The following is a 25,082-nucleotide window of genomic DNA, read 5'->3' on the forward strand; positions in this document are numbered from 1 at the left end:
TATATGTGTGTGTGTGTGTGTGTGTGTGTGTGTAAAATTAAAGTTAAAACTGAGAGAAAATCTAATTAAATTTTAAATTTGAGTCAAATTTGGTGTCATATGTCCCATTTAATTTTTAAATTTTTGTTTCAAGTGAATTATTAGGTACAAAAATCAAAATGTCCAATTCTAATTAGATTTTAATATATATATATATATATATATATATAGACACACACACTACGATATATATTTATATATATATATGAGAAACTATTACATTTTAAAGTCCAATTCCAGCTATAAGTTATAACTCTTATATTAGGTATAATTTAAACTCACATATGTGTGTAATTGTTACTCCCTCTGTTCCAGTTTGTTTGTCTTCTATTCCATTTTAAGATGTCCCAAAATATTGTCATGTTTCTAAAAGTAAAAGTTATTAATTTACTAATGTTCCTATTATACTCATACTTTATTTTCAAAACTATTTGAAAAGAAAACTAACAAATATTTAAAAAATCAATCTAATTGGGACACCTTTTTAGTTACCTTATTAAGAATAACTCTTAAAAAAAAAAGCTAATAAATTTATTTAAGGGTAATTTTGTAAACTTATAGATTTTTATAAGATAAACTAACAATAAATGATATTCTCTTAAAAAAATTTGACTTTTCAAATAAAACAAACAAATTGGGATGGAAGGAGTGTTATTTTTGCAAAAATAAATGTGGGGTCACAAAGTCCAACAATATACATCTGCCCCTTATACTGGGCCTGAGACCCAAGCCGAGGCCTACAATCGCATATGAAGAAGGTAGCGGTGATCATGACAACCTTGGAAACCTTGCCGAGGACAACTATGTCCTCAGATAGTCAAAGCCGAGATAGGAGGAAAGTGATTTATTGGCAAAAACAATCTTCTAAAGCACTCCAAGAAAAATGATAAGTACAACAAGTAAGCACACTAGAGGATGGCGGTAGAGCAATTTCAGGAAAACTTGCTGCCTCCACATTAAATGCTCCACAACTAACCATTTGACCACATTAATGTAGAAATCATATCTGAGCAGTAGCTTTTCAGACTCACAGCTACTATCTAAGAGCTTTGGAAGGAGGTTGATGTGACAAAAACCAACAACAGCAGATCTGACCAGCACGTGTATGATGGAGATGAAGGAGGAAAGTAGTATATAAGAAAGAGGAAGCGCCAAAAAAGAGGATTCGAGGAGAAGAAAACACTATAGCATTCTGAGCTAATTTTGTAAACATGGTCATTGTCATTCAGGAAATAATAAGTTAAAGCTCCTCGAACTAGTGCCGAGAACTTTATATTTTCTCCCTTTCATATATCATAAAAAATGAAAATAAAAAAGGATGCGCAGATTATTAAAATAATATCATTTAAAATGTGAAACAATTGCTTGAATAAATTGATAAATATTTAATTATTTTCACTAATTTAAGATTTTTTTTTTTTTTTTTATTATCTATGTAGCGTGTTATTAGGTGTTCTTTTACGTTTTGCTAGACTTTATTTCGATTATTGTCAAAGCAACTCAATTTGAGCAAGAAACAATTTTTTTTAATATAAATCTTAGAAAAATAATAATAAATTTTTTTATATAAATATTTAGTTCATCAACTATAAATGATTAATACATGAAAAAAAAAATACATTTACTGTGTTTAGTTATATAGCACGAACTTAGGCTATTACACTGTTGGAAGAGAGTCATATATTCCAAATCAATGATTTTTTTAATTTATAATTTGCATTCCAAATAAATTTTATAGAAAATTAATAAATAAATTTATGTTATATGAATTGTGGGGACAATTTTTGCCTCAAGATCAAATGTTGCACTTGTAATCATTTTTGGCTTGGAGAGTCCCACATTGGAAGAATTTCCTTCCTCTTTCTACCTTATAAGGCATGAGCCAATGGAGTTAGAGTACCAATGTGGGACTCTCCAAGCCTTATAAGATAGTACTCTAACTCCATTGGCTCATGCCTTATAAGGTAGAAAGAGGAAGGAAATTCTTCCAATGTGAGACTCTCCAAGTCAAAAATGATTACAAGTGCAACACTTGATCTTGAGGCAAAAATTGTCCCCACATGAATAATTAGTGCATCATAGTAGTACTCTAACTCTATTGGCTCATGCCTTATAAGGTAGAAAGAGGAAGGAAATTCTTCCAATGTGGGACTCTCCAAGCCAAAAATGATTACAAGTACAACACTTAATCTTGAGACAAAAATTTTCCCCACATGAATAATTAGTGCATCATATATAGATAATTAATATAATAAATGGAATGATATAATTTAACCTATTAACACATGAGTACCTGACAATTAATTAACACAATTAAGGTTTTCCTATCTACTTTTGTTATATGCAGTGCTTAATTTCTAAAAAAAAAGGTTTTTCGTTTATTTTTGAAATTTTTTTGCTAAAAGTACTGTAGATAAAGCTAAAATGTAATTAAAATAATACAATGGAGTCATGAATAGTATCAAAAAGTGCAATGAGACTAATAGATAGTAGCAAAAATAAACTGAATAGTAAAAAAAAAAAACTGACTTTTTTAAGCCATGCCAAACACACACTTTATATTATATATATATATATATATTCCTTTTTCTCTTCTTTTCAATTTCATGATGATTGAATTTAGAATATCTAATTGATCACTTTAAAAATATTATAAAATTTGTTATAAAAAAACTATTTCCATTATATTTTGTTTTAAAAATAATGGGAGCCTAGCATTACTCTTAAAAAAAAAAAAAATGGAGTCTCTGATCCTCTAGAAGGACTGAAAAAAAAAATTGGTGACTAGAGATAAAAGGCATAAAGCTAATCGATTAGACGAAGGTATTGGAAAAACTAAAGGGCATTTTGGTTGCAAAATAACTTAGATATTTCCATCAAAGCTGACAGGCGCCTATCACATATTCAGCTTTTTCCTACTCCTCTTAAAACTTGAGTATTTTATTGTAATTTTATATCACATTAACGGTTATCGTGCAGCACGGTTAACAAGACCCATGAATACAGCCAAATCACCTATGATTTTTTTTTATCTTGTCGTTTGTACTCTGTTCAATTCTTAAAAAGTATCAAATGTCATAAACCATCCCTGGTAGCAAGTAGCAACCAATAAACCATGGACAGACTTTGTTCTTACTAGGATAACTAGACAAAGCTAACCCTCAACTGTAGGCTAGATGTTGACTGTTGACTCTTAATCTATAATAAGGGTCTGGATATCGTTTATTTACTAAAAATATTATAACAAAATAATTTTTAAATATGTGCATAATGTCATAAGATTTAAATTTACTTAGAAATTGGTGTTTTGCAGAGTTTGGCTGGGTCATGAACAGTGCTGTGAAACCCAGCCAAAAATGCAAACACACACTTGCCACTACGCAAACGCAGGGTTGACTCAACAATTTTAGAGACCTTAGACAAAAATTTTAAGTGAGACATTTTTATATTTAAATATTGATCAAATAATATATATGTATATATATCTATTGATTTTTTTTATTTAAAATCTATTTTTCTTATCTTTGGAGATGCAAAATTAGTGCAATAATTCATAATAATAGATAAAGTGATAAACTCTGTTCAGATAAAAAATTAAAAAAAAAAAGAAAAAGAAAAAAAGAAACCAGGTTGTCTTATAAGTTGTAACTGTGGGCTGCACGACACAGTTGCGCACTGTGTAGTTTGTGCTGCTGTGCGCTTGTGCAGTGCGGCCTGTGCAGTCCAGCCTGTACTCCTATCATTATATGGCTAAATTTTCTGCATTTTAGGATATAATGGAGTCTTATGCATTTTATTGACCAATAAAAGTGCTTAAATTTTTTTTAATTAAATATACAGATAAATATATATATATATATATATATTTTTTTTTTTACAAGTGGGGGCCTTCTTTTATTTGAGGGTCTCAGACAATTGCATCACTTATTGAGCCGGCTCTATGTAAACGCACACTGAACCAATGAAAATTATAAATTATTTTACTATTTAGCTTATTTTTGCTACTATTTATAGGCCTCATGCACTTTTTGATACTATTTATGAGCCCTACTATACTATTTCAACTAATTTTTACCTTTGACTGCGTTTGTTTTGGTTGAAAATTACTTCCGGAAATACTTTTCCGTAAATGCGGGTGTTTGGTTGCGCATGGAAAATAGCATTTTCGGAAATTCATTTCCGTTGACCGTAAGTCAAAGCTGAAATTGTTTTCCCTTCTATTTTCACTTCAAATGAAATTTTCCGGAAAAGAGAGAGAGAGCACAAAGAGAGAGAGAGAGAGAGAGAGAGAGAGAGAGAGAGACAGAGAGACCCAGACCAGCGACCAAGCCCCACGAACCGCTGGTGAGAGAGACCAAGCCAGCATGAGTAACCGCCGACCCACGAACTGACGAACCTAGACCGACAAGCAACCGCCGACCCACGAACCGACGAACCCAGACCCACGAGCAACAGCATGAGCAACCCAGAGCAGCCCATCGCCTTTGACCCACGAACCGACAAACCCAGACCCATCGCCTCCTCAAGCTCGCTGATCCACGAACCAAACCCATCGCCTTTGACCGCCGACCCATCGCCTCCACGCTCTCTCTTCCTCGATCTCTCAGGTTTTTTTTTTTTTTTTTTTTTTTTTTTTTTTTTTTTTTTTTTTTTTTTTAATTTGATTGTTGTTGTTGTTGTGGTGGTGTGGTGGTGATGTTTTGGTGGTTGTGGCTTTTGATTGCCGAAATTTGCTGTCGGAATTTGTTGTTGAATTGGCTGTGATTTTGAAATTTTTTGTAATAAAATTTGTTTGGATGATGAGAAAATAACTGAGAAAATGTGAAAAATAGTAGGAAAATAGCATTTTCAGAATAGAACCAAACACATGAAAATATTTTTTACATACAATTTTCATAATACAGCCAAACACTTGAAAAAAATTTCTTTTCTCGAAAATAGCATTTCTGAAAAATAAGCTATTTTCCGAAAATTATTTTACGCGAACCAAATGGACCCTTTATTTACAAAATTTTCAGCAATAAGTTTTTAATTTTAGCAAAATAAATGATGTAGGGATAAGGGCCCAAAATCATATATTGGGCCTTGGGTTTTGTCCGAGGACGTTAACAGATCTGAGGAGGGATAAATAGTTACGAGGGATTCCAGTTCAAAGTCTCATAAATAAGAAATGAATGGAAGGTGGTCCGATAAGGAATTCTTCCTTGGGTATGATAGATATTGTTCAAATGTGTATTCTAACAATAAAAGTAACCTTCGTAGAAGCTCCAGTAATAAGGACGTGCCTTATGAACATACGAGAAGGAATGGAACCCAAAAATATCTAAGGAAAAGCTGCTACCACGGCATTAAATGCATTGCAGCTACTTTTTTGGCAGCATTTATGTGGAGAAGACCCTGAATAGTGTTGTCTTGGCTACCACAACTTACACAAAACTAGAGAGGGTGTCTGATGGGACAGGTACTCAAGCAATGGCTCAAACGATCAACAAGTGTAGGATCAAGATGGATCAAGAGGATCTATATAATGTAAGAGACCCTCCATAAGAGAGGGATGGAAAATCAAGGAAGGAACACTGTAACAATCCAAAACCAGACTTGTAATAAAGCTCTAATAGTAATACCTAAGAATCAGTCTCCTCAGATTTTACCAAGGACATTTTTCTTTAGTGAATGTCTATTATCTCTTTTTCTTCGTCATAAAAATCTATTGGCTTGTTACTTAATTCATTAAAGCCCAGTTTTTTAACTCATTCTCTACAAATTTATTGTTTTTGGCTTTTTGGGCTAAAGTTCATACTAGGAGTTCAAATCTAGTCCTTGCAAGCAACATCCAAACAGACCCTAAAAAAAAAAAAAAAAACAATAAGCAAATGGAGAAAAAGAGAAATTAATAATAGATTTAACATGCAAATTAACGGAGAAAAAAAAAAAAAGATAGGAATAGAATTAACGTAGTTCAGCTCGAGGGTGTACCTTTACAATAGAATTATTAGAAAGTCTCAAATGATTACAATTTTTTTTTTGTTGAGAAAACTCAAATGATTAAATTTTATTATACAGAAATATGTATTAGACAATAAATTTAATATAGTATATATATATATATATAAGAATACATTAGAGTTAATATAGTAAATAGTAACTCTAAAATCACAATAGCTTATGGTATTTCAAAATCACAACAATCTATGTTATTCTTTAAATCATGATTGACATATATTTACGACAATATCCTGATATATTTCATGGACTACATATTTATAATACTAATATATAATATATTCTAACATTAACATTGGCCAAATAAAGCCAAAAAAAAAAAGTATGTTGACAAGCTTTTAACTTATGATCTATTTATTTATTTATTTATTTAATAATAAACTATATTAATTGTGGAGAAATATCTTATGTGTCTGACATTTACATGAGATTTTTTTTAGAAACTTATACATGAGAGAATTATTCCTCAGTTGTGAATTGAATTTCATATACTAATTAAATTTTGGACAAAGTTTAGTTACAAAATTAGTTGTAGTCTAAGGCTACAACCTTACTCAATATCATTAATATTATTACATATTTTAAAAATCTAACCGTTAGATTGCTTTTTTTTTTACACTTTTAATACATATGTCAAATTTTGTGACAATCGAATATTATTTATTGTATGATCTATAAGATTATATTTTATACATAATTTTAAACAACAAAAACTTACAATTTAAACAATTGATTGATGGCATAGTTATTGATTTTAAATTTTCTAGAAATTTTGCCAACATGGAGGATATAAGAAGAAGATGTAATCCAATGGTGGATTTGTGAAAATTCACCTCTAATAAAAAGAAATTGAGTAAGGTTATAAACTGAAACTACAACTAATTTTGTAGTTAAACTTTGTTCTTAAATTTTTATGCTAAGTGAATTATTAGGTGTAAAAATTGAAGAGTCTATATATAATTAGATTTTAAAATAGATTTCAATTGTAATTCAATTTTTTGCCATGTGTCTTATCTAATTTTCGAATTTTTGTAGCAAGTGAATTATTAGGTACAAAAATCAAAAAGTCCATTTCTAATTAGATTTTAATATATATATATATATATTATATGTATGTATGTATGTATGAAAAACTATTACATATTTTAAAATTTTATGGTTTAAAAAAGCTGTAAGTTATAACTCTTATATTAGGTATAATTTAATCTCATATATGTGTGTAATTGTTATTATTTTTGCAAAAGCAAAGAAGCATAAATTGCTAGAATTTAATTAAGAATATGAATTAATTATTTGAATAAATTGAAAAATATTTAATTATTCTAAGCATACAATTATTGCTATTCTTTATTTCATGTTATTATTATTATTATTATTTTAATCTTTTGCTAGACTTTGTTTCATATTCTAGTATCTATAGAAGAGTGAAAAAATCACAAGCGCAAAGTACAATCGATTATCTAAGCAATTTTTTGTTTTTTAAATTCACTACCTTTTTTGTGTGATCTTCAGATACATATTTGCTTGCTATCTTTTTCAGCCATATTGAACGTTTAGAGAATGGTATTGGATCTGTGAATCGTTTTTAATATATGGGACTTTTCATTTCTGCTGAACATTTTACAATTACAGTTAATAATAACTAATCGATATCTTACAAGAGATGTGCAATATATTTTAAACATTTTGTAAAACCTTATTGTAGGGTCTGTTTTTTGTCACCCAAGCCCAAAGGATATGGGTTGCGGGCCCAACGAGTCCAGAACAATGAATTTGTAGAGAGTGGGCGAAAGAGCTGGGCTGGTTATGAAGCACAGAACAGTCAGCTGGATCACGTGCAACAATGATAACGTGAACTAAAGATCGGATAACTCCATGAATGAATGTCCGAAGAGGTGTTTTATTGAATAAACAACGATTACAATGTTCAAAGTTACAGTAAAGCTTTTCTCTCTCTCTCTTTCTCTCCTCCTCCCCCCCTATTATCAGGGACCCTTCTTCTTTATATAGCATCCCTTCCTATAATCTCCATCGTCCACTTATTCTTCATCCACGCGTCCACTCGAGTGCATGTCATGTCGTGTGTCTACTTTAATTCTTTGTGAGTGGCGGTAGCTGAGGTCGCACTGTTCAGGGGTCTTCTCCACATAAATGCGGTCAGAAAAGCTGTTGCAGCGTATTAAATGTGGTGGTACCAGCCTTTCCTTCAAATATTTTCTAGTTCTGATCATTTCCGGATCCACCCAGAGTCCATCATCACCGTTGGGATTGTTGGGGAGGTTAGTCGGACTTTTCACACATTCGTTTGATCAAAGCTCATCATAGCTGAGGAGAAGGACATCCTCGGATAAATGGTGGCCTCCTCGGACGACACTCCGCCTCTGCTTCAGGGCTTCTTGCTTTAGGTGGGCCGCCCGAACCATCTATTAATTCTCGGAGACACCATGGCCCTTAATCAATGGGTTCCGGCCCATCGAGTAGCTTTGGGCTTTTCCCCCCACACTTATCTTAGATCCAATGCCTATATTATTATGTGTTATAATATTTGGGAATCAATTAAATTATATTGAATATCATAAAATAAAAAAAAATAAAAAATAAAAAAAAAGGAAGCACAAATTATTAAAATAAGATCATTTAAAGTATGAAACAATTGCTTGAATAAATTCATAAATATTTAATTATTTCCACTAATTTAAGATTTTTTTTTTTAATCTATGTAGCGTGTTATTAAGTTTTCTTTTACCTTTTGCTAGACTTTATTTAGATTGTTGTCAAAGCAACTCAATTTGAGCAAGAAACAATTTTTTTAAATATAAATCTTAGGAAAGTAATAATAAATATTTTTATATAAATATTTAGTTCATCAACTATAAATGATTAATACATGAAAAAAAGAAAATACATTTACTATGTTTAGTTATATAGCACGAATTTGGGCCATTACACAGTTGGAAGAGTGTCATATTCCAAATCAATGATTTTTGTTTTTATTTATTTATTTATAATTAGCATTCCAAATAAATTTTTTTCTTATATAAATTTTATAGAAAATAAATAAATTAATTTATGTTATATAAATAATTACTGCATCATATATAGATAATTAATATAATAAATGGAATAATATCATTTAACCTATTAACACATAAGTAGATGACAATTAATTAATACGTTTAACATAATAGATTTTCCTTTCCTTCTCAAGGAATATTGCATGACTTGGCAAAAGCTTACGTCCCTATGGTTTTGTAGGTTGCGAACAATAAAAATTAAAAGTAGTATGAATAGTAATTTCTTATGAAAGCGATGCAAACAATTTACAATCTCAACAAGTGTGTTATCTTAGTAGGTTTTAATTAGTTCAATTAATAAAGTCTTTGGTGGTTATATAAGAAATTTGAGATTCAATTTCCGCTTAAACCAAAAATTGATTGGTGTCTTAGTTTGATGATAAAATGCTAGCATCAAGAGCGAACACCATAGATTAAAACTCTCTCCCTAAAAAAAAAAAAAGTATGTGTAAAATTGTTTAAGTCAAACCAAAGCACAAAATTTTATCTGCGTCACTCAAGCTCGTCAAACTCCTCCTTATCCAAGCTTTATCACCCGTGTATCACTCTCCATTAATTTGTGCCTATAAATATGTATGCAAACTCCATCCTTTATACACACTAATTAAGCCCCCCAACATTCTCTACTTTCTCACCCACTCTCTTACTTTTGTGGTGGTATGGATAATTCCATCAATCCTGAACCCCTGGTAAACTTTGCTCCCCCTAGAGACTTTGCCACGTCGTTGAAATCGGATCTGAAAGAAACTTTCTTCCCTGACGATCCCTTCCGGCAATTCAAGGACGATAAACCAACCCGCCGTGTCGCCAAAGCTCTACAATACTTTATCCCAATCCTTGAATGGCTTCCTAAGTACAATTTACGTTTACTTAGATATGATATCCTGGCTGGTCTCACCATTACAAGCCTTGCCATCCCTCAAGGAATTAGCTATGCAAAACTTGCTGAAATTCCTCCAATCATTGGCCTCTGTAAGACCCATGTTTAAGTTTTTTGGCACACACAACGTTCAAGATATTTATATCATATATAAAGATTTATCTCATGAAATTGTAGAAAATTATAAATGATTTGGCTATTTTTTTTCGTTGTAGATTCCAGCTTTGTTCCACCTCTTCTATACGCTGTTTTCGGAAGCTCGAAACATCTTGCAGTTGGAACTGTAGCAGCGGCATCATTGCTCTTATCATCAACCCTTGATGATGTGGTATCATCAAAAGATAACCCGGCATTGTATCTCCAGTTGATTTTCACTGCCACGCTCATCACCGGAATCTTTCAAACTGCTTTAGGTTTTCTAAGGTGAGTTAATAATAGAGAGAAAATTAAAGAGATGGATTGTTTTTCGGAACAGAATCCTTTTTCATTTAAAAGTTTATTTCGTGATTATTTATATTGAGTTTTTTTTGTTTTTTTTCTTGAAAGGAACAAAAAAGGATAAAATTAATTAAAGTATTATCCTCCCAATGATTATATTAATCAATAAAATATACGCAACATTATCTTTCTTCAATAGTTTTTTTTTTTTCATAAAAATTGTATTAAAACTTTTCTAAGATAATATATTAATAAATGCATACAATTCTATTTAAAATTAAAAAAATTATTGTACTGCACATGCACACTAAGAAGTTGTATCTAAATTGATTATGTTGAAGGAAAAAGATAGAAGTTGTATCTAAAATGATTATGTTGACAGCAGAAGATAGAAATATTAGTAGTATACGTTGTTGTTGTTTATTTTTGTTAATAGAAAAAAGTCATTATGATTAGTATTCTGGTGTGGCGGCTGTTAATAAAATGAAAGATGATTTTGGTGCAGGTTAGGAATTTTGGTAGACTTTTTGTCGCATTCCACGATAACTGGTTTTATGGGAGGGACGGCTACGATAATCTGCTTGCAACAGTTAAAGGGGTTTTTCGGATTGAACCATTTTACCACCAAAACAGATGTCATTTCGGTGATGCATGCAATCATTAAGAATAGAAAGGAGGTCTGTAATTTCTGGGAGACACCCCAGCTTATAATAAATAAATAAATTTTGTTTGCTTTTAATTCCTTGATCCAAACTGAGATTGAGGTTCGGGATTAATTTGATTGAGTCCATTATGCGAATGAACTCACATCATATGGTGATTCATGAAATGTCACCAGAAAATGACAATCACATAAAACAAATGGTACTGTTTTTGAAGAAGAAAAATACTTTTTTTGGAGATAAAAATTTCATAAAAAGTCATATTTGAACACTCTCTTATATATCAAGATATATTTTTTTTTTTTTTGGAAAGATAGAAAATATATCAAGATATTTTAGAAACTACACTTCTAGTTTTTTTTAATAAAAAAAATCTATAAAAATACTTATTTACAATCGTTAATATGTATTACAATATTTTCTTATAATTGTTAGAATCGCAAATGTAATCCCATTAACTATAATCATAAATATCAAATATTATAGATTCTATGCTGAGTGTGTATAGCTAGAGGAAATCCCATGTTATAACTCTGTCATCATACAAAAGGAATCGGTGTTCATCTTAATGAATTCATTGCTTTAGCTCTCAAAAAAAAATTATCATTAAAGTCTTATAAATTAATATTTCAACTTTTAAATATAATACAAAAAAGTAATATTTAAATGTATTTATTATGCTATTAATGTAACATCAATTGTTAGGTCCGTTTGCGAATTTTTTATAACAAAATTAGTATTATTTTAGTATTTTCCTTTAAAAAAGAAAACGAGAAACAAGAAATAAACATTGATACTCAAACGATGATAATGACATTTGATCTTCTATTGTACAGTGGAGATGGGAGAGTGCAGTTGTGGGTATAGTTTTCCTTATTTTTCTCCAATTGACTAGATATGTGGTAATTACTCTCTCTCTCTCTCTCCCTCTCTCTCTCTCTCTCTCTCTCTCTCTCTCTCTCATAATATTGTTCAACCATAAATTTCTAGGCAAAAAAGAAGCCGAAGCTATTTTGGGTGTCAGCTATGGCTCCACTGGTGACCGTAGTTATTGGTTGTCTCTTTGCTTATCTTGCTCACGCAGAAGATCATGGAATCCAAATTGTAAGTGAATTATAATAATAATTATTATTTTATTAATTTTCCTCTTAAGCTGTTTTTGCTTTTGTTAGATGACAATAATGATTTTTGCAGTGAGGCATATGTGGATCATTTTAAAAAAATTTAAATATATCTAATTAGGAGAACACATATCTTTACAAATCATTGATATATTTAAAATAAATTTTACCATTTTCCTTGATGTTTAGATTAGTCATAACTCATAAGTTATCTCAAAAAAAATTGTGAGTAATACAGTTGGTTAAGTAATAAGTCATCCATTTGACATGAAAGTTCAATATTATATCGTTGAATCTAAGATTCACTAACTCAAGTAATAAGACAGTCATTTGACGAGAGTGTTTAATATTATATATATAGTTGAGTCTAAAACTCGCTAACTTAAGTTTTTAAGTTAAAGTTGTATCCCAACATATTGTATTTAACCCTTGTTAAAAACTTATGGTTTTAAGTTTCAATTCTCACAAATCTAAAACCCCCAATAAATGATATCATGATTGAACGGACAGAGGTGGTGACTAGCATATTAACTCTACACATATTTAAGTAAAGGACCTAAAATCTAAATATGTTAGTGTTTTTTTTTTTTTTTTTTTTTTTTGAGAAACTAAAATCTAAATATGTTAGTTAAGAGGAGTGTGCATGTGTGTTGGTGGCTCCCATAATTGCGTCACATGTGAGTAGTAAGTTTGATTAAATGATAAAGGTGGGCCATTAATAGAATATTTTGTTCATTTAAACTTACTTAAACTTTTGAATTAAGATAGCTTCCTTGGATTGAGATCACCGCACAATTAACCCCTTCCTTCTCACAATAATTTTTTACCAATTTTATTTAGCAATTGCATCAAGTTCAATACCCTAGATATTACACCTTATATCAATCTAGCTTCCCTAACATGTTGTATTTAAACCCTTCACAAAGAGCCTCTTTTAAAATGACACTTTCAGTATGGGTTTTTATCCTAAACTCCTAATCATATATGATGCTTAAAGAATTGACAATTTTTATATAATAATAATTTTCTTCTAAATATATTTGATTTTTTACCTTTTCCTTTGTCCTTTATATGTTAGGTGGGACACTTGAAGAAAGGAATAAATCCTTCTTCAATTCATTTGTTAAACTTTGATTCTAAATATCTGCCAACAGTGGCGAAAGCTGGGATTGTAACAGGCCTCATAGCTCTTGCAGTAAGTACTTTAATCTTCTTCTGTAATAACATATAGATATATGAATGAAGTAGTCATTGTCTAAAATAATTCATGCAGGAAGGGATAGCAATTGGAAGGAGCTTTGCCATAATGAAAAACGAACAAATTGATGGGAATAAGGAGATGATAGCTTTTGGCTTCATGAATATTGTTGGATCTCTCACTTCATGCTACTTGACAACGGGTATAAATCACTCAAATCATTTTTGTGTTTTCAACTATGTTGAAATTTTATTCAGTAATTTTATAAATATAATATATATATGCAGGACCATTTTCAAAAACTGCTGTCAATTTCAATGCTGGATGTAGGACTGCGATGTCAAATGTAGTAATGGCAATTTTCATGGGGCTCACGCTACTGTTCTTGGCCCCTCTCTTTAGTTATACCCCTCTCGTTGCTTTATCTGCCATTATCATGTCGGCTATGTTTGGACTCATCAAGTACGAAGAAGCCTATCACCTCCTCAAAGTGGACAAGTTTGATTTTGTCATTTGCATGGCTGCCTTCTTAGGTGTTTCATTTGTAAGCATGGATGTGGGCCTCATGCTTTCGGTAATTTTTTTATTAGTTTGGTTAAATTAGTAATTTTATTTTCAAACTGTTTAATTTTATTCTTCAACTACTCCTATTAATTATGTCACTTTAGTCCAACAGTTCTCAAAGTCAAGTTAATTTAATTGATACCTAATCCCAATAACCACATCATTCACGGAGATGTATAGAATGACTATATATATTGATAAATAATGATAAACATTGAGGATGAAAATAAAAAAAAAAATTAAATACCAGAAATCAAAATAAAAATAAAAGTAGAATTTAATCAATTATTTTTTTAATAATTCTTACTTGACATTTTGTATGAATTTTCTCTTCAGGTTGGACTAGGTATAATCAGAGCATTACTATATGTGGCAAGGCCTGCTACTTGCAAGCTTGGAAAAGTACCAAACTCAATCTTGTACCGTGACTTTGAACAGTACCCAGGTTCAACAAATGTCCCGGGCATCCTTGTTCTACAACTTGGCTCCCCTATTTACTTTGCCAACTGCACCTATATCAGAGAAAGGTAATTGTATATTATTTTAAATTCTATATTAGTCCCTAAAGTGATAGAAAAAGAAGGGGGGGAAAAAAGGCTATATTGTAGTTAATATCATAACAGTTTTACTTGTACTTTGAATAGGATTTTAAGGTGGATTCGAGAGGAGCAGGCTAATATCGTGTCTAAGGGAGATATCCTTGAGAATGTGTTTCTAGATTTGACTGGTAAGGATGATTTTAGGTTCTCAATATAATTTTGAGTTAGAAAGAACTTAAAATTATAAAATTATAATTAAAAAACAAAAAAAAACAAAAAAGAAGAAGAAAAACAATCATATATCCATTATTCAATCAATCTTGACCAAAACAATTCATCTGTTTCTATAGGAGTGACTTCCATCGACGTGACCGGCATCGAGACCTTAATTGAAGTACATAAAACGTTGCAAGCAAATGATATTAAGGTAAAAAGATTATTATGAAATAACAGACCCACCCCCACCACCCCCCCCACCCAAACTGTCCACTGACCCCTTTGGCAGATTGCAATGAAGAGAAACTTGATGCATTATCTAAAAACCATACTTGAGATTTGGTGACACTCCTCCCCGAAAAATCTGTGGTTGGTTATAAGTGGATCTACAAGATTAAGACTCGCTCTGCTGGGTCCATTGAGCGCTACAAAGCTCGTCTTGTTGCAAAAGGTTTTACACAGGAGTATGAGTTTGATTATGAAGAGACCTTTGCTTCGGTTGCTCGAATCTCATCTATTCGTGCTCTCTTAGCTGTTGTTGCTGCTAGTAAATGAGACATTTTTTAAATGGATGTCAAAAATGCATTCCTTAATGGGATTTAAGTAAAAAAGTGTATATGCAACCTCCTCTTGGTCTCTTTGCTGACTTAAACTAGGTTTGTCACATTCGACGTGCACTTTATGGTCTTAAACAAGCTCCACAAGCTTGGTTTGCCAAATTTAGCTCTACTATCTCTCGCTTGGGTTACATGGCCAGTCATTATGATTATGCCTTATTTCTTCATCGCACTGACAAAGACACTATTTTACTTATTTTGTATGTGGATGATAGGATCATAACTGATGATGACCTCAGTGGCATTTAAGAACTCAAGGATTTTCTTAGTAAGCAGTTTGAGATGAAAGATCTTGGACATCTCAGCTATTTCTTGGGTCTTGAAATCACTCATTCTACAGATAGACTTTATATTACTCAAGCCAAGTATGCGTCTAAACTCTTGTCTCGAGTTGGACTCACTGATAGTAAGACTGTTGACACTCTAGTTGAATTTAATGCGCATCTGAGTCCCTGAGGGGGGGGGGAAACCATTGTTTAATCCATTTTTTTACAAATGCTTGGTTGCAGCCTAATTTATCTTACTGTCACTTGTCCAGACATTTCCTATGCTGTTCACCAAGTGAGCCAGTATCTGTTTGCTCCACGATCGACTCACTATGCTGCTGTTCTACGCATTCTTTGATACCTAAAAGGCCCTCTCTTCTATAGGCATTTCTACTCTGCTCAGTCTCTTCTTATTCTCCGTGCATTTTTTGATGCTGATTAGGCAGGAAATCCCATTGATCGCAGGTCCATCACTGGTTATTATCTTTCTTCTTGGTTCTTCTCCTCTGATTTCTTGGTGAAGTAAGAAACAAACTCATATGGCCCGTTCCAGTACTGAAGCAGAATATCGTGCCCTTGCTGATACCATATCTGAGCTCCTTTGACTACGATGGCTTCTCAAAGACTTATGTGTGTCTACATCCTCTGCTACTCTTCTTTATTGTGACAATTGGAGTGCCATTCATATTGCTCACAATAATGTCTTCCATGAACGAACTAAACACATCGAGATCGATTGTCCATGGTGCTCTCAAACTGATCTCAGTCTCCTCTAAAGATCAACTTGCAGATATCTTTACCAAGTCACATCCTAAGGGACGCCTTCGTACTTTGGTTGACAACCTCAAGTTGGTCTCATCTCACCTTGAGTTTGAGGGAGACTGTTAACGTGTATAGTGTTGTGGGCTTTAGACCCAACTAGATTACTTGTATAACACACATTCTTGTACTACACTCTTATTTGTACTGCACTCATATGCCTCTTATATAAAAACACTCATGTATACTCTTTCATTGAGAAATATAATACAATTATTTAGTATTTCTAATAGAGCTAAACCTTTCCCCCAAGATAAATTATAAGCTAATATTTTCTATATATTTATGTATTCATGTCTTACTAACTTAGTAACTTCCCCTAAAAAAAAAAAAAAAACCTTAGTAACTTAAAAAAAAAACTTTTTGTTAAGTAGAAATTTTACTAGTTTTTACATTTTTTTTTTAATAAGACATTTAATTATATAGTACATTCCTCTATTGTTATTAAATTATGTCTAATAAAATTTTGGTCTGCCCTTTTTTTTTTTTTTTTTTTTTTTTTTTGTGGGAAGGGGATGATATCCTTCCATTTAGGCATTTATCAATGTTATGTTAAAATCCCTATGACTATACTTCTTTATGATGAAACGCAAATACGGTTTGGCTTCTTCCCTGTATCCAGAAATACCATAGAGCTTCGGTCATTCTTGAAATGGTCTAAGTTACAGGCCATTCTCTGGTTTTAAGTCAAGGCTTATGCACCAAATTGATGTCCTTTATTCCTTTCCTCTTGTTAGGATATAGATTAGCTCTAGACTTTTTTCAGGCCCATGCATGTTAGTAGTTGAATTTTAGCATAGCCATTAACATTACTCGCGTAGGTATTCTGATACCAAACTTATAATGGATTTGCTTTATATCAGGCCAAAATTTCACTATAATGATGATCACACAAACAATTATCTTTATCTATTATTTGTACTTGCATATTTTGGTGGGTTCCAGTTTTTTAATTCTGTACTGTCATTTGAACTTGATCGGCCACCAAAAATAACATTATCAACCTGTAAGGCATAATATCTGTATCACACATTTTGGCTTTATTAAGCTAAGTCGTAAAATTAAAGGAAACAACATTTGAATCCCTTTCAATGCTTTCATTACTTCTTTGGTTGAATCAGGAAAAAACAACAATTTCTAATTAATCGAGCTTGAATCACATTACGGAAAACAACAAACTTATTCGTTGAATGTGAATGAATAATCACTAATAGCACTTGCAATAATTTCACTACTGAATCTCTTTGAGTGATGGAATTATATGCTTACCTACCAAATTGATTTGTAATCATATCATATGTATAATGTCCTCTGTTTCTATAGAATTAATACGTTTCGAGTAGCAGATGTTGGACTGTTTGTTTGACTGCGAATGGTTTTCTCATCTAAAGCATTGCAAGTCTTTTTCCAATAAATTGTGCTACATCAATTTCATAATTTACATCTTGATGATAAAAGGCTCCATTAGAAGAATATTTTCTATGATTTTCTATCTGAATATATTTTCATACCGAGTAACACTTTGAGATATTTCAAACAAATCAAAAAATGTCATGCCTCTTATCAAAAAAAAAAAATGTCACGCCTTCCAAATTTCTTTTGCAATTTAAAGTATAGACATTTTGTGTCAATTTCACATATTCTACTTAGGGTAAATTGGCAGTGCACTTGGTCTTTTACCTTTTGCATCCCATAATTAAACTGATCTGCGGACTTTCCAAGTTGTTGTCTCAATTATGCATGAACAGCCATACAAATGCCTTGATTGTCTTGGAAAAAATGTGTTTGAAACATATTCTCCAATTTTGCTCAAGTATGAATAGAATTAGAGGTAAAGCTGTACACCATGACAAGACTTGCCAGTTATTGAGTTTTGGAAAACACTTAAGTTATAATATCCATGGTTAGAGCATTTGTACGTACAATTTTTTTTTTTGTTTTTGTTTATTTTAGCTTAAAAACATATTTTTTCTATTTTATATACTTATTTTTCATAACAACCCACGTTAGATTATTTATTTTATACTACATTTAATTAAAATGTCAATTTCTTTTAATTGTTTATATTTTTTCACACACAACAACTACTGTCTACTCTCTTCTTTCATCCTTAGATACGTTAAAAAAAAAAATGTAAAATGAATAGTTTCAGTGTAAATTTACATAATTACTGTAGTAGATTTGTAAATTTATATAATTATACATTGATTAATGTGAATCATTTTTAGGTAAAATTGTACGCATTTTTCTATTATACATCTATTGATGTGAGTGTTCTTAAAAAATTAACACCTTGGCGGTAAATTTACTTATATGCTCCGTAGTTGTGTCATCATCATCATTAGAAAAAAAATTTACTTATATGCTCCATAGTTGTGTCATCATCATCATCACTAGAAAAGTGACAAAATTAAGTATTTTATAACATCTGGGGAAGGCATATTATTTATCAATACCTTCTGGATATAGTTTCCTATACATAGGTCACATTGTCTCACATAATTTAGGACCATACATTTGCTGTTCCACATCAATTAGCGAGTCCCATGGCTAAGGAACTATTGGTGGTTTCATTTTGAAATTGGTGCCCATTTGATCTAGCGTGCGTCCAAAAGGCAAATCCATCCCCGTTGGATAAAAGTCACACTTATTTTGATTGTGATGGTAAGGTGGTCTCAATTCAAAACTTTTTTTGATTGGTGTGGAAATAAATTAAGTTCAAGATCATTTTACCATACATTTACGAAAATTTGTGGCCCATACACTACTCCTTCAAAATGGAGGAAACTGTGTCTATCCTTGGGCACCTGCCTCGTATTAGTGAGGCACAACTGGTGGTTTGCCATAGATTGTGCTTGTCTTTCAACAAAACCATTCCATGCAGGGATGGGGTCAGGACTTGGAATATGGGGGGCAATTTTGCTGTTGACAGCGTGTAGAGCTTTGGCTTTTGGCTTTGCTACTTAACTGCTAATGGGTTTTATTTATTTATTTTTGTGTGTTTTTGATGTGTGCCTTTCTTCTAAGTAAGGACAAAATTATTTCATTTAAAAATTTTTAAAGGATCGGGCTGTTTGTTTTAAGTAAAATTGTAGATTAAGCTTAATTGTTTTTAGTTTTACTACTGGTAATTTTATTGTTTGGCTAATTTTTTTTGGGCTTGTATATTATATTTAGATTTTAGATCAAGTTTTTTATTTATTTTTTATTTTATATGTGTATATATATATATATATATATATATTTTTATGGCCTTTAAAAGGAGGAAAATGCTAAAACTACAAACTTTTTTTTACAAATTGCTAATGTGGTGAGCAATTATTAGTAAGTTAAAAAGTGATGTAAGTGACGAGCCTAGATGCGAACTAATAATAATTTACTACCTCAGTGGTTTGTAAAAATATTGTAGAAAATTTGTGGCTATAGAATTACTCGTAAAAGAATTAATGATATTGTTAAGGGGGATAAAGTGTAATTTTATAGAACAAAATTATTAAAATTAGTACCTATATAATACTAGTATTTTATTTATTTTTAAAAAAATTAGGGGGGGCAACCATCTATGCCTCCGTCCCTGATTCCATGCTCCTTCCTATTCGAGGAACCTCTAATCTTGATAGATTTATTGGTAAATCATTTGATGTATTTCAACACTAATATGAATTTTTTTTAATCACTTGCATGACATACAACTAGTAATAACCCCGTGCTACCGCACGATACTGGTTAATTGTAATGATGCTATTGGCCAATTTTTTTGTTTTTGTTTTTGTTTTTGTTTTTGTTTTTTTGTTTTTTTGGGTTTATCACACGGATGATAAAATTAAATCAAACAATGGAAATATATATTTCATTTTATTATTTAAGTAATGCTATTGGTCTTTTTTTTTTTGGTTTATCATACATATGATAGCATTAGATAAAACAATGAATAAAAAAAAGAGAATATTGCATTTTATTATTCAAAATATATAAAGGGACATTAAAAAATAAAAACTGATCATTGAGCTTGAAATCTTCTCGGAGGCGCCAATGAAGCACTAATGTATGAGAGTGTGAAGCAAGAAAGAGTGGGATTGAACATTGTGTTTGAATCCGGCCTTACTATGAGAAATCGTAAGGAGGAGGGGAGGGTAGCGTGTGGATCTAGATGGTAGAGGTTGAGAGAGGAGGAGACATGAGATGATAATATGGAATTAGGAGGAGATGATGTTTTGCTTTTATAGTCTTTCTCATTGGACTCCTTTGTTTTGGTTGTGGGATTAGAAGAGTTCTAGATTCTATTGAGATTACTCATAAAAGTGTGCAGGTGAGATGTTCTTGCTTAGGCCAATGAGTATTATTATTGTGGTTTTCTTGGCTTTCGTGTTAAATGTTAATACATCATTTATTTGAGCACAAAAATTAAAAATTTAGATAAAATACATGACACAAAATTGGAGTCCAATTTATAATATCCATAAAAGTGTGCAGGTAAGATGTTCTTGTTTAGACTAATGAGCATTATCATTGTGGTTTTCTTAGCTTCCGTGTTAAATATTAATGCATCATTTATTTGGGCACAAAAATTAGAAAATTTAGATAAGATACATGACACAAAATTGGAGTCAAATTTATAATTTAATTAGATTTTTTTTTTTTGAGTTTTGGTTAGGACAAGTGGCGCAAAATTGAGAATCCAATTAAAATCTAATTGAATTTTCTCTCTGATTTACCTATTATTATATATATAGATATATAGATATAGATTTGTGTTGAAGTGGCCTTTCCTTTTAGTTTTACGCATAAAACAAGGCCAATAATTGTCATGCCTTTTCTCTAATATCACGCAGATGGGTTTTGGGCATATTTCATTCTATAATTATAATTCACATATTTCATTTTATTTTTATTTCGCTTTTTTTGGGGGACAAAGGGATTGGCCAAGCTAGACCTTTAAAACAGATGGCGATTAAGGTGAATTTGGACTTTATTGGTGATTGAATAAAATGTTTTGGAGGTTAAATGAATAAAAAGTATGAGAATGAGATGAGATCCTCTTTTCACCCAATTTGTTCAATGGGCTTTTTAATATCTACGCTAGCCCAGACTTTTTGAGCCCAGAGCCAGAACAATTTCAGCATCTTGCAGTAAAATTGACGGGAAAAAAAAAAATGGCCACACGCACAATGGAAATAGCTATAGACGAGTACTAAAATACACATTGATCGTTTTATTAAAAGGAATAAAAAGAGAAGCTCCCTTGACAAAACTTCATGTGGTATTTTTTTTATTAGTACATGACGTTGATCCCCAAATTCTATGATACAACATTGAAGCCATTGCTATGTTTATGATAGAAGGAGAGGTTCCTTTCTTATTTACAAATAACATGGCCCATACACATCACAATCCGAAACTACATACATTTACCTTAAACAACAAAAGATTGTATTGGGGCGTTATTATGTTGCTTCGAATTATGAAGTGAAAATCGACATGCGTCGATTGCAGCATCTATAGACAAGAAGATGTTTTTCTTTCCGAAGGTGTCTACGAATTTTGATGTTATCATCTTCTCCATGACTTTAGTCCTCGGGTTTATTATTGCCATCTGGAAAACATGAAATAAGCATCCAATTTAGACTATAGTTCCTCCTCTTTTTTTTTTTTTTTTTGGGTGGGGGGGGTGGGGGGGGTGGGTCTGTTATTTCATAATAATTTTTTTACCTTAATATCATTTGCTTGCAACGTTTTATGTACTTCAATTAAGGTCTCGATGCCGGTCACGTCGATGGAAGTCACTCCTATAGAAACAGATGAATTGTTTTGGTCAAGATTGATTGAATAATGGATATATGATTGTTTTTCTTCTTCTTTTTTGTTTTTTTTTGTTTTTTAATTATAATTTTATAATTTTAAGTTCTTTCTAACTCAAAATTATATTGAGAACCTAAAATCATCCTTACCAGTCAAATCTAGAAACACATTCTCAAGGATATCTCCCTTAGACACGATATTAGCCTGCTCCTCTCGAATCCACCTTAAAATCCTATTCAAAGTACAAGTAAAACTGTTATGATATTAACTACAATATAGCCTTTTTTCCCCCCCTTCTTTTTCTATCACTTTAGGGACTAATATAGAATTTAAAATAATATACAATTACCTTTCTCTGATATAGGTGCAGTTGGCAAAGTAAATAGGGGAGCCAAGTTGTAGAACAAGGATGCCCGGGACATTTGTTGAACCTGGGTACTGTTCAAAGTCACGGTACAAGATTGAGTTTGGTACTTTTCCAAGCTTGCAAGTAGCAGGCCTTGCCACATATAGTAATGCTCTGATTATACCTAGTCCAACCTGAAGAGAAAATTCATACAAAATGTCAAGTAAGAATTATTAAAAAAATAATTGATTAAATTCTACTTTTATTTTTATTTTGATTTCTGGTATTTAATTTTTTTTTTTATTTTCATCCTCAATGTTTATCATTATTTATCAATATATATAGTCATTCTATACATCTCCGTGAATGATGTGGTTATTGGGATTAGGTATCAATTAAATTAACTTGACTTTGAGAACTGTTGGACTAAAGTGACATAATTAATAGGAGTAGTTGAAGAATAAAATTAAACAGTTTGAAAATAAAATTACTAATTTAACCAAACTAATAAAAAAATTACCGAAAGCATGAGGCCCACATCCATGCTTACAAATGAAACACCTAAGAAGGCAGCCATGCAAATGACAAAATCAAACTTGTCCACTTTGAGGAGGTGATAGGCTTCTTCGTACTTGATGAGTCCAAACATAGCCGACATGATAATGGCAGATAAAGCAACGAGAGGGGTATAACTAAAGAGAGGGGCCAAGAACAGTAGCGTGAGCCCCATGAAAATTGCCATTACTACATTTGACATCGCAGTCCTACATCCAGCATTGAAATTGACAGCAGTTTTTGAAAATGGTCCTGCATATATATATTATATTTATAAAATTACTGAATAAAATTTCAACATAGTTGAAAACACAAAAATGATTTGAGTGATTTATACCCGTTGTCAAGTAGCATGAAGTGAGAGATCCAACAATATTCATGAAGCCAAAAGCTATCATCTCCTTATTCCCATCAATTTGTTCGTTTTTCATTATGGCAAAGCTCCTTCCAATTGCTATCCCTTCCTGCATGAATTATTTTAGACAATGACTACTTCATTCATATATCTATATGTTATTACAGAAGAAGATTAAAGTACTTACTGCAAGAGCTATGAGGCCTGTTACAATCCCAGCTTTCGCCACTGTTGGCAGATATTTAGAATCAAAGTTTAACAAATGAATTGAAGAAGGATTTATTCCTTTCTTCAAGTGTCCCACCTAACATATAAAGGACAAAGGAAAAGGTAAAAAATCAAATATATTTAGAAGAAAATTATTATTATATAAAAATTGTCAATTCTTTAAGCATCATATATGATTAGGAGTTTAGGATAAAAACCCATACTGAAAGTGTCATTTTAAAAGAGGCTCTTTGTGAAGGGTTTAAATACAACATGTTAGGGAAGCTAGATTGATATAAGGTGTAATATCTAGGGTATTGAACTTGATGCAATTGCTAAATAAAATTGGTAAAAAATTATTGTGAGAAGGAAGGGGTTAATTGTGCGGTGATCTCAATCCAAGGAAGCTATCTTAATTCAAAAGTTTAAGTAAGTTTAAATGAACAAAATATTCTATTAATGGCCCACCTTTATCATTTAATCAAACTTACTACTCACATGTGACGCAATTATGGGAGCCACCAACACACATGCACACTCCTCTTAACTAACATATTTAGATTTTAGTTTCTCAAAAAAAAAAAAAAAAAAAAAAAAAACTAACATATTTAGATTTTAGGTCCTTTACTTAAATATGTGTAGAGTTAATATGCTAGTCACCACCTCTGTCCGTTCAATCATGATATCATTTATTGGGGGTTTTAGATTTGTGAGAATTGAAACTTAAAACCATAAGTTTTTAACAAGGGTTAAATACAATATGTTGGGATACAACTTTAACTTAAAAACTTAAGTTAGCGAGTTTTAGACTCAACTATATATATAATATTAAACACTCTCGTCAAATGACTGTCTTATTACTTGAGTTAGTGAATCTTAGATTCAACGATATAATATTGAACTTTCATGTCAAATGGATGACTTATTACTTAACCAACTGTATTACTCACAATTTTTTTTGAGATAACTTATGAGTTATGACTAATCTAAACATCAAGGAAAATGGTAAAATTTATTTTAAATATATCAATGATTTGTAAAGATATGTGTTCTCCTAATTAGATATATTTAAATTTTTTTAAAATGATCCACATATGCCTCACTGCAAAAATCATTATTGTCATCTAACAAAAGCAAAAACAGCTTAAGAGGAAAATTAATAAAATAATAATTATTATTATAATTCACTTACAATTTGGATTCCATGATCTTCTGCGTGAGCAAGATAAGCAAAGAGACAACCAATAACTACGGTCACCAGTGGAGCCATAGCTGACACCCAAAATAGCTTCGGCTTCTTTTTTGCCTAGAAATTTATGGTTGAACAATATTATGAGAGAGAGAGAGAGAGAGAGAGAGAGAGAGAGAGAGAGAGAGAGAGAGA

At 31.5% G+C, this 25,082-nt stretch overlaps 2 protein-coding genes across 2 annotated transcripts; one reads left to right on the forward strand and one right to left on the reverse strand.

The window, feature by feature from the left end:
- The first annotated feature begins 9,691 nt into the window (after positions 1–9,691).
- On the forward strand, positions 9,692–14,987 carry LOC111988838 (probable sulfate transporter 3.5). The gene is made up of 11 exons (XM_024020652.2): positions 9,692–10,088; positions 10,212–10,419; positions 10,940–11,111; positions 11,933–11,998; positions 12,087–12,200; positions 13,296–13,412; positions 13,491–13,617; positions 13,703–13,989; positions 14,316–14,506; positions 14,624–14,706; positions 14,869–14,987. Exons 1-11 carry the CDS (start codon positions 9,776–9,778, stop codon positions 14,961–14,963), a joined length of 1,773 nt encoding a protein of 590 aa, XP_023876420.2. The 5' UTR covers positions 9,692–9,775; the 3' UTR covers positions 14,964–14,987.
- Positions 14,988–21,623: 6,636 nt separating this feature from the next.
- On the reverse strand, positions 21,624–25,033 carry LOC136069435 (probable sulfate transporter 3.5). The gene is made up of 8 exons (XM_065777964.1): positions 24,891–25,033; positions 23,679–23,795; positions 23,474–23,600; positions 23,102–23,388; positions 22,585–22,775; positions 22,385–22,467; positions 22,146–22,222; positions 21,624–22,029 (listed from the first exon to the last, which is right to left on the reverse strand). The coding sequence occupies exons 1-8, from the start codon at positions 24,966–24,968 to the stop codon at positions 21,850–21,852; spliced, it is 1,140 nt and encodes a 379-aa protein (XP_065634036.1). The 5' UTR covers positions 24,969–25,033; the 3' UTR covers positions 21,624–21,849.
- Positions 25,034–25,082: the final 49 nt, after the last annotated feature.

This window comes from Quercus suber, unplaced genomic scaffold (assembly GCF_002906115.3).
Source record: "Quercus suber isolate HL8 unplaced genomic scaffold, Cork oak 2.0 scaffold_170, whole genome shotgun sequence".
Lineage (NCBI taxonomy): Eukaryota > Viridiplantae > Streptophyta > Magnoliopsida > Fagales > Fagaceae > Quercus > Quercus suber.

What these genes read in the sequence shown, in the direction of transcription:
- LOC111988838 (XM_024020652.2), top strand. Translation starts at nt 9,776, where the DNA reads ATGGATAATTCCATCAATCCTGAACCCCTGGTAAACTTTGCTCCCCCT. An exon ending in TCATTAAGAATAGAAAGGAG is followed by an intron (nt 11,112 to 11,932) that starts GTCTGTAATTTC and finishes TCTATTGTACAG; the next exon opens with TGGAGATGGGAGAGTGCAGT. An exon ending in AAGATCATGGAATCCAAATT is followed by an intron (nt 12,201 to 13,295) that starts GTAAGTGAATTA and finishes TTTATATGTTAG; the next exon opens with GTGGGACACTTGAAGAAAGG.
- LOC136069435 (XM_065777964.1), bottom strand. Translation starts at nt 24,968, where the DNA reads ATGGCTCCACTGGTGACCGTAGTTATTGGTTGTCTCTTTGCTTATCTT. An exon ending in AAGATCATGGAATCCAAATT is followed by an intron (nt 23,796 to 24,890) that starts GTAAGTGAATTA and finishes TTTATATGTTAG; the next exon opens with GTGGGACACTTGAAGAAAGG. An exon ending in TGTGTTTCTAGATTTGACTG is followed by an intron (nt 22,223 to 22,384) that starts GTAAGGATGATT and finishes CTGTTTCTATAG; the next exon opens with GAGTGACTTCCATCGACGTG.